Source organism: Petaurus breviceps, unplaced genomic scaffold (genome assembly GCF_028583685.1).
Source record: "Petaurus breviceps papuanus isolate PSGF00001 unplaced genomic scaffold, PetGlider_PUasm1.0 91041, whole genome shotgun sequence".
NCBI classification, from domain to species: domain Eukaryota; kingdom Metazoa; phylum Chordata; class Mammalia; order Diprotodontia; family Petauridae; genus Petaurus; species Petaurus breviceps.
This window is the reverse complement of record NW_027187400.1, coordinates 5,124,634-5,132,974: the sequence shown is the minus strand read 5'-3', so window position 1 is coordinate 5,132,974 and position 8,341 is coordinate 5,124,634. Positions and strand designations below refer to the sequence as shown.

The 8,341-nt window shown below is 53.0% G+C and overlaps 1 protein-coding gene and 1 long non-coding RNA gene across 5 annotated transcripts in view; both read right to left on the bottom strand.

Moving 5' to 3' along the window:
* The window catches only part of MAP3K6 (mitogen-activated protein kinase kinase kinase 6), a 16,433-nt gene extending 10,435 nt beyond the window's left edge, over positions 1–5,998 (bottom strand). For 3 of the 4 annotated variants that reach the window (XM_069078411.1, XM_069078412.1, XM_069078415.1), the window contains exons 1-6: positions 5,139–5,998; positions 2,702–2,841; positions 1,710–1,733; positions 1,253–1,443; positions 957–1,125; positions 428–534 (exon numbers count right to left, since the gene is read on the bottom strand). In XM_069078411.1, the coding sequence (XP_068934512.1) occupies positions 428–534; positions 957–1,125; positions 1,253–1,443; positions 1,710–1,733; positions 2,702–2,841; positions 5,139–5,451 (944 nt within the window). In that variant the 5' untranslated portion in view covers positions 5,452–5,998. The remainder of the gene's footprint in view (positions 1–427; positions 535–956; positions 1,126–1,252; positions 1,444–1,709; positions 1,734–2,701; positions 2,842–5,138) is intronic. The other variant, XM_069078414.1, reaches the window with a different exon arrangement.
* Positions 1–8,341, bottom strand: part of LOC138153995 (uncharacterized) — a 113,449-nt gene that overhangs the window by 44,622 nt on the left and 60,486 nt on the right. The gene's annotated exons all lie outside the window — the stretch shown is intronic.

The window sequence follows — 8,341 nt, the reverse complement described above, 5'->3', positions numbered from 1 at the left end:
GGCATCTCCCTCACTGCCTGCCCAGGGGACACCTCCCTCACTGCCTGCCCAGGGGGCATCTCCCTCACTGTCTTCCCAGGGCCATTTCCCTCACTGTTTACTCTTTTATTATAGGAGTCTAGATTTGGTGTTGGAAATGACCTCAGAGGTCATCTACTCCAACCTCCTCAGTTGATAGATAAGAAAGTTGAAGAAACTTAATTGACTTATCTCAGGTCCCATAGACAGTATTCATCAAGGCTGGAATTTGAATCCAGGTGCCCAAACTCCCTGACCAGCAAGCATTCTTCCCCACTGTACCAAGGAATGTTCCTCCCACACCCCACTGCTCAGCCCTGGAGCCCTTTTCCCTATGGCCCGTCCCCCAGGATGTCGCCCCACCCCTTTCCTCCAGGCCCCTCCCCTCCCGTTGCCCTTTGGGCCTCACTGGTTGAGGGCGAAGGTGTAGTGGAAACAGATGTTGTGCTGTTCAGCCACATCACATGTGGGCAGGGCCTGCAGCGTCTCCACCAGGGAGATGATGGCCCCATAGTCCTGTAGGGGAGAGGGCAAAGTAGAGATGGGAACTTCCAATGGGCACCTACTCTTCCCTCCATGCCACCCCTACCCCCCCACTCTCAGCTCCTGGAAGAATCTGGTTCTCCAAAAACCTGTCCACCCTCTCCTACATGCTGTAGAAAGAAGGCTGACCTGGCAGTCCTGGGGAAAATCCCAGAGGAGGAAACAGACAGAGAAGTGACTTGTGTAACAGCACACTGGCAGTAAAAGGTGGGATATGAACCCAGACTCTCTGACTCTAAATCCAGTGCTCTTTCCATTGTATCACCCTGCCTCAGTTTCCTTCTCTGTAAAATGGGTTGTAATCCTAATCCTAAAGTCCCTCAGTATAGGTGACATGAGCCATAAAGTATCATAGAAATGTTGCCTGGCCTCCACCCCCTTCTGTCCAGGCACACCTGCACGTCCCGGTAAGACAGCAGCAGGGTCATGATAATGTCAGGGGTCAGCAGCTCCACGCTGTCCAGCCGTCGCTGCAGTCGGCCCAGTTCATGCCGAAGCTGGTCCCCAGAGAAGCGCTCCCGGGCCCGGCGGATGTCCCTTCGCATGGTCTCCCGGAAGTATCCACTGGGTGAGGGATGACAGATGGCTCTCCCCACTTCCCATGGTCCTCCAGGCCTTCCCTCCCAACGCCTCATTCCCCGATGGTGATTGTTCTCCCTCCGAGCCCTCCCTGGCTCCTCCACCTACGTACCAGGAGTTGGTGGGTATGGCCTCTAGCAGGCGGACAAGCCTGCCCACCAAGGGGGTGAGCAGGGCCTCAGCACCTGCCCCAGACTGAAACAGCCCCTCTGCCAGCCCCTTCATGACACCTGCATCGCCACACAGGACCTGTCCTTGGCTCGTCACCATGTAAGGGATGAAGGTGTAGCCCCCAATACAATCCTGCAAAGGAGCCCCAGCAATGAGGGAAAGGGAGGAGCACATCTCCCCTCCAGATGGCACCACCTGTATCTGCTCCTTGGCTGTAGGGGCAGCAAGGGCTGAGGAGCATCTCAGAGGCAAGGGCCTGGCCACTGGTCTGGAAAATGACTGAAGGGCACATGCCTGGAGGGATTGGGGGGGGGGGGGCATAAAACAAGGGAAAAGGAGCCTGTGGGACAGGCTGGGCTGGGGTCTAGACCAGGGAAAGAAGCCTGGTCTTTACTCACAGCGTTTTTCTGAAAGACATCTTCCTGCAGAGAAAAGGACACAAAATTAGTGGGCATATAACCACAAGTGGGCAGGCCTGGAGGGATCCCAATGGTCCTCCCTGACCCTTACCTGGTCCAGTCTCCCCTTTACTCCAGGGCAGACATACTAAGGACACTTGCTAGAATTTAGAGCTCATTTAGGGCCTTAGAGATAGATCATTTAATCCAACCTTCTTCTTATACAGGTAAGGAAACTGAGGCCCAGAGCAATCCCAAGTGCCTAAATTTAAAGCTGTAAGGGACCTCAGAAGCCATCTAGTCCCGCCCCCCCCCACTTCTTATATATAGATGAGGCAGCCAGGTGGCACAGTGGATAGGACTGCCAGACTTGGAGTCAGGAAGTCCTGAGTTCAAATCCTGCCTCAGACACCTTACTAAGGGGCAGCAGTTTGGCCAAGTCACTTAATCTCCGCCTGCCTCCGTTTCTTCATCAGTAAAATGGGGGTAATAATAGCGCCTACTTCAGAGGGTCCTTGTAGGGATCAAATGAGATAATGTAGGACCAAGTGCTTTGCAGATTTTTATAAATGCTAGCGATTATTATTATTAAAAGGAAAATGAGGCCCAGATTTAGGCGAGTCACACTTGGAAGGGACCTCAGAAGTGTCAGGCAACAAGCAGGGACAAAGTCTGAGAGTGGCTGTCCTCAAGGAATGTGCAAGCCAGAGCTCTCATCTTTACCAAGGAGGAAGGAAATGCAAGTGACTTGTCCAAGGTCATAAAGGTGGCGAGTGGAGGAGGGAGCAGGAGGTGACCTCTAAGTCCAATATACTTCCCAAAAGCACACAGTAAACACTTAATAATTGCTTGTGGACTTCTAAATGTCTCAGGGTGAGATAATGGAGGTTCAGTGGATAAATGACTGGCCCAAGGCCCTACCAGCAGTTAAAGAGGGAGGGAGTATGCCCCTGCCTTGCACACCCAACATGGCCCCGAGGATGCCCACCTACCCTGAGGGCCTGGAGGTCAGGCAGGTCTGCATGGGCACAGAGAAGCACATTGTTGTTCATGCTGAAACTCTCTCTCACTCCCAGGTGGTAGAACAGGGAGGGCTGGCCCAGGGAGCCACTCACTTCCAGCACAACCACATCTAGGGGAGAGACCATGAGGCCTAAGAGAGGATCATTCTCTAGGGAAGCCTCACACCCCTTTCCCCAACATGGTTTGAAGGTGACAAATGTTGGGAGAAAGTGGAAAGAACTAAGTAAAGAAATCATGGTAGCTTTAGGGTAGACACAATACCTGTGTCCCTTCTCCAGCCCCAGCCCCTGCTCTGACCCCCTCAGGCTTGGTTCTCACACAGCCTTCCCCTCAAAAGGTAGACTTCTGGGCTCCTACCATTGGCTCTGGGTTCTAAGGCCTTGTCTCCCCCACTTCCTGTGTGGAGGAAACATGGATTCTCATAGTAATGACAAAAACAGGGGGGGGATTTCCCAGCTCACTCCCTAGATTCCCCCAAAGGGACATGAAGGGGCAAAAGAGATCTGTTCACTCTTCCCTTCAGTTGGGATTCATTAACAGGCACTAGACTGCGGCGGCTAGGTGGCACAGTGAATAGAGCACCAGCCATGGAGTCAGGAGGACCTGAATTCAAACCCAGCCTCAGACACTTAACACAACTAGCCGTGTGACCTTGGGCAAGTCACTTAAACCCCAACTGCCCTCCAAAAAGCAAAAATAAACACACACACACACACACAAAACACAGGCACTAGACCTTAGAACATAGCATGACAGAGCAGAGGACTTTGGAACACAAGAGTGTCCTTGCTGGGAGGGCCCTTAGGACCCAGAATGTCAGAGGTGGGAGGGGCCTTAGAACAGAGGATGTTGGAGCTAGGAGGGGCCTTAGAACATAGAACATTGAGTTGGGAGGGTCTTTAGCATAGAGAATTTTAGAGCCAGTAGTAATCTTGGAACACATTCAGAGATGGATGGGTGGAGCTAGAGAGATGATCTGGTCTAACCCACACATTTTATAGAAGTGTTAGCCCCATCTCCACTGAACCTCCTGGTTCCTGGGCCTTGAAGGCCCCTCCCTTCAAACTGCTGTCAGCCCCTTCCTGGGCTTGTGTAAGAGGTTGCATCTTCCCAGCAGGAAGCCCAACCCTGAAGCAGGGGGAGGAGGCCCTGGGAACAGGGCTCTGGGCTGAGAGCCAGGATTCCTGGCTTTCCATCCCAATTCCTTTGGGTCCTGACCCTCCCTCCAGGTCTCAAGGATTAGGGCCTGTCTGCCTCAGACAGGACTCTACACCCAAGCAGAAAAGCAAGAAGGCAACCAGGCCTAGCCCTATCTTGGTTTTGGGGAAAGTGTGTCATCCTAGGAGCAAAATCTGCAAACACCTTCCCACCCCCTCATCCCAGGGTGATGGGAAAGGTCCCAGCCCAGGCTCATGGACCGTGCCTGCGAATGAGAGTCACCGTTGTGTGTCTGCCTGTATTTCTTTGTGCAGGACCATCGCGTTCACAGAAGCTGCTTAATAAGTGTTTGTTTAACTGAATTGGTGTATGCCTATGGCCTTCAGGTAAATAAACTGCTTTCCAAACCTAGAGAAAGTGGGGCTGACTCAGGATAAGAATTATGATTCTTCACAACTGAACGCTTAGACGGGACTCGGATCCCTAGTCTTGCCCCCAGGAGCCCCGCCTCTGAGACCCCACCCTTCTAACCCCACCCCTCTGAGACACGCCTCCTTCTTCATTCCTGCTTCTTGGCCCCACCCTTCTTCCCATCCCTCCGAACCCTCTCCAGATTCCCTCCTTCATTACCACTCCTAGAGCTTACACAGATATCATTAATAGCCAAACCCCTTTTCCATCCACGCCCCATGAAACAATGCACCTTCTGGTTTTCCACCTTTGAGCTCCGACCCTCTTAACCGAATAGCTTCTATAAGTCACGCCCCTCTTCTAGGCCCTACCCACTCTATTTTTACCCTCATTAGCCCCTCCCCTAAGTCCCTGGCCCCACCCACTACTATCTCTTGAATCCGGCTCCCTTAACGCTGCCCCAGAGAGCCTTCTAGGCTCAGCTCACTCACAGGCCCCTCCTTCATAGCCCCGCCCCCATGAAAGACCACGCCCACATTAGTATTTAGGCCCCACTCTCCTTTCTGTCACCTATCTCCTTAAATCCCACCCTCTTGGCTCTGCCCCTAGACCTTGTCTGGCCCCGCCCATTCTGTCTTCTAAACTTTGAGTGCTGCCCCTTTTAGCCCCGCCCCCGATTGCTGCTCCGCCCCCATCTTAGCTCATAGGGCACCTCCCGCTCTTGTCTCCTATCCCCTGAAGGCCGCCACTCTTAGCTCCGCCCCCATCGGACCTTCCCCTTATTGGTCCCGCCCCCAGGTCCAGGCCCCGCCCATGCCGCAGGGCTCCAGGGCTCACCCGCGTTGTAGAAGGAATCCAAGGCGGCCGACTCCCCCAGCGCCACCGTCCCAAAGGGCAGCGTGCGCAACTGCGGCGCCGGGCGCGGCCCGGGAAGCTGGACGCAAGCCTCGCGTAGGCAGCGCAGGGGTAGCGGCTCGGCCGCTGCCTCGGCCTCCGACTCCCGGGTCAACACGTAGACCACGCTAAGCGGCCGACTGCGACCCCAGCATCGGCCGGCGGCCGGCGGCCGCGGCGAACTTAGCGCCATGGCCAGCGGGTCCTGCCAGCAGCTGCCGGCGCGCTCCGGCCCCCGCCGCCCCGGGCATGCCATCCTCGCACCCGCAGGCCAGTGGCCGCGCTGTGGCTCCCGCTCCCCGCTCTGCTGCTGCTCTCACGTGGGGGCCGGCCCTGCCCAGCCCCACCCCGCCCCGCCCTCAGCCGGGAGCCTGGGCCGCGTGCCCGGGGCCACCCGTGGGCTGCAGACTCGCGTGTGCTGGTCGGCATGCGGGAGAGGAGAGGGCGGGACCGTGGAAGGGGTGCGTCCGAGCGTCGGCTGGTTCATTTCCTACCTCGGTCTCGTGGCCAAGCCAGTTCCCCAATATGGTCTTTGGTGTCGTGTCCTCCGCGGTCAGGCTGCATTCCGACCTCTTACGGGGATTCTGAGTCCCAGCCACTACGGACACTGGCTAGCTGTGAGACAGCCATTGGGGCAGCGCCTGAAAAACCTGAATTCGGATCCTGCCTCCGACAGTAATAATAGCCAGCATGCACATAGAGCTCACTATGTGCCCGGCACTTTACAATTATTATCTCATTTGATCGTCACGACCCTGGAGGGGAAGTACTAATAGTACCTCTATTATCCCTGTTTTGCAGGGGAGGAAATTGAGGTTTCCTGACTTGCTCAAGGTAGGAGTCTGGATTTGAACTCATATCTTGCTGACTCCAGGCCCAGCACTTCATTTCTTTCTAAACACCTGACTTTGTGACCCCTGCCAAGTCACTTAAATCTCTTTCAGCCTCAGTTTGCCCACCTGTAAAATGGGGATAATAATAGTACTTACCTCCAAGTGTTGTGACAAATGAGATTACATATGGAAAATGCTTTGCAAGCCTTACAGGGCTATATACATGCTAGCTATGATGATGATGCAATATGTATTTATTAAATACCTACTATGTGCTGATTCGTGGGCAAATACCTTATCTTCTCTGTAGAATGGCGGTGTAATACTTCCCTACAGGGAGCGTGAGAGACTCTGGTTAAGTGATTTGCCCAAATGTACACAAAGACTAAGTGCCAGCGGTGGAACTCGAACCTAGATCCTCTGATTCAGATCCAGGGTTTTTGTTTTTGTTTTTTCTGGAGCTACGTCTGCCTCCTAAGGCGTCAAAAGAGCATACTTTGGAAACGAAACTGAGCTAGGAATTTCAATGTGTGTGTACAAGGATGTTTTGTTTGCAGACACAGTATCCTTGTATGTACAAGCATTTATGTGTTTGCAGAGGCAGGCGGATACTTGTGGGGGAGGGCAAGTGTGGAGGTGCACTTTTAATAAGCCAGGGTGTGTCCCACTTCCCAGGCATCCCTGAAAAACCAGCCTCTACTCTCCTCTTGTGGCATGGGAACCGGAGAATCAGGCGAGGATAGCTCCGCCCTATTCTGGTGGCTGGGAGTGGCCCTGCCCATCTCATTTTTTCCTCCTCCTGAGTCTCCAAACTAGACACTTTGTGGGGCATTACCCACCCCTGGCCAGGGCTGATCTCCCCACCCACTTGCACACAAGTCAGAACCCAACCCTGGCCTGTGGTTGCCAGCTACAGATTCCCCTCCCTCCCTAAGAAAATAGGTGTCTGAAAGGAGAGTTGGGAAGGTTGTCTGTTAGGGGAGAAGATGGAAGATATTTATTCAACAAACATTCAGACCTTCTGCACAGTCATGTTCTAGAGCTGAGGGACACATTTCATCACCTTCTGTGTCTCCCCTATCATAAGCTGTTTTTATCAGACTTCTTAGATTGCTATCTTGTCCCAGAAGCCCTGCCTCTTTCCACTCCCCTACCTCCCAAAAGATGCTGCATCCTGGCTTCCTTCTCCAGGACCTTCTCTCAACGCTCCCTGATCTTCACCTTCCCATCTTCTTCCACTTCCCCCACTGAACCAGGAGGTGTAGACATATTCTGTTCTCCTCACTGCTATTTCCAAACCTTACCCCTTCCCCCACCGCAGAGCATCTACTTCTCCTTTAAGGGTCCCCCACGATCTGTGTTGCCCTATTTAGATGGGGAAGGGTAGTTAGTTATTTCTCAGCTTCCCAAGACAATTTCCTCTCATTCCCCAAGGAGTTTAGTACTTGCAGGACTCACAGTCTTCTTTTCCACCCCAGTTCCCTGCTCTTATACTTAGAGATTTGAATACACATGTTGTTTCTTCCAGTTTCATCATCTTCAACTTTCATGACCTGCTGCATCCCCACTCCATCTTGGCCATACACAGGCATGGTCATGCCCGGGATGTCTATACCTGCCAGTGTCCCACCTCCACAACCCATGACTCTGAAACTCTTCTATCTGACCACGACCATACTGCAATCTACTCATTGTGATAGTAATGGAATATAAAGATCCCCCTGTATTGGCTTGGTTTTCAAACTGATTGTGTTAAAACCCAGAGTTTGTTAATCCCACCTGTGGGATGGACTTGTTGATGTGAAAAGAAAGTCCTGAACTGGGAGGAGCTGGTGACATAGATTTGGAGAGACAAGAGAGAGGCAGAAGAACTTTTTGGAAGCAGCACCTCGTGGAGGCAGAGAGAGAGACTGAGAAGGATTGCGGGGGGCCACTTTGAATTGCCCTGGACTTTTGAGATCTGCCCCCTGAGCTGCCAAGGACTGAGGAGACATGGCTGTTTTGCTGGTACTTTGTCTGTTTTGATGTTGTTTTGCCAGATTTGTCCACTGGTGAAAGACAGTTCTGTTGTTGAAGAAGTCCTGGAACCTGGCTTTTGGTTGAGAAGCCCTGAGACTGTCCTGCAGACAGAGAGTGAATGCTGTCCTCTGGTGAAGGACAGTGCTGTTGTTGCAGGAAAACCAAACCAATACAGGGGAATCTTTATATTCCATTACTATCACACTCATCTACTCTCTCTCCTCTTCCTCTCTCTCTCTCTCTCTCTCTCTCTCTCTCTCTCTCTCTCTCTCTCTCTCTCTCTCTCTCTCTCTC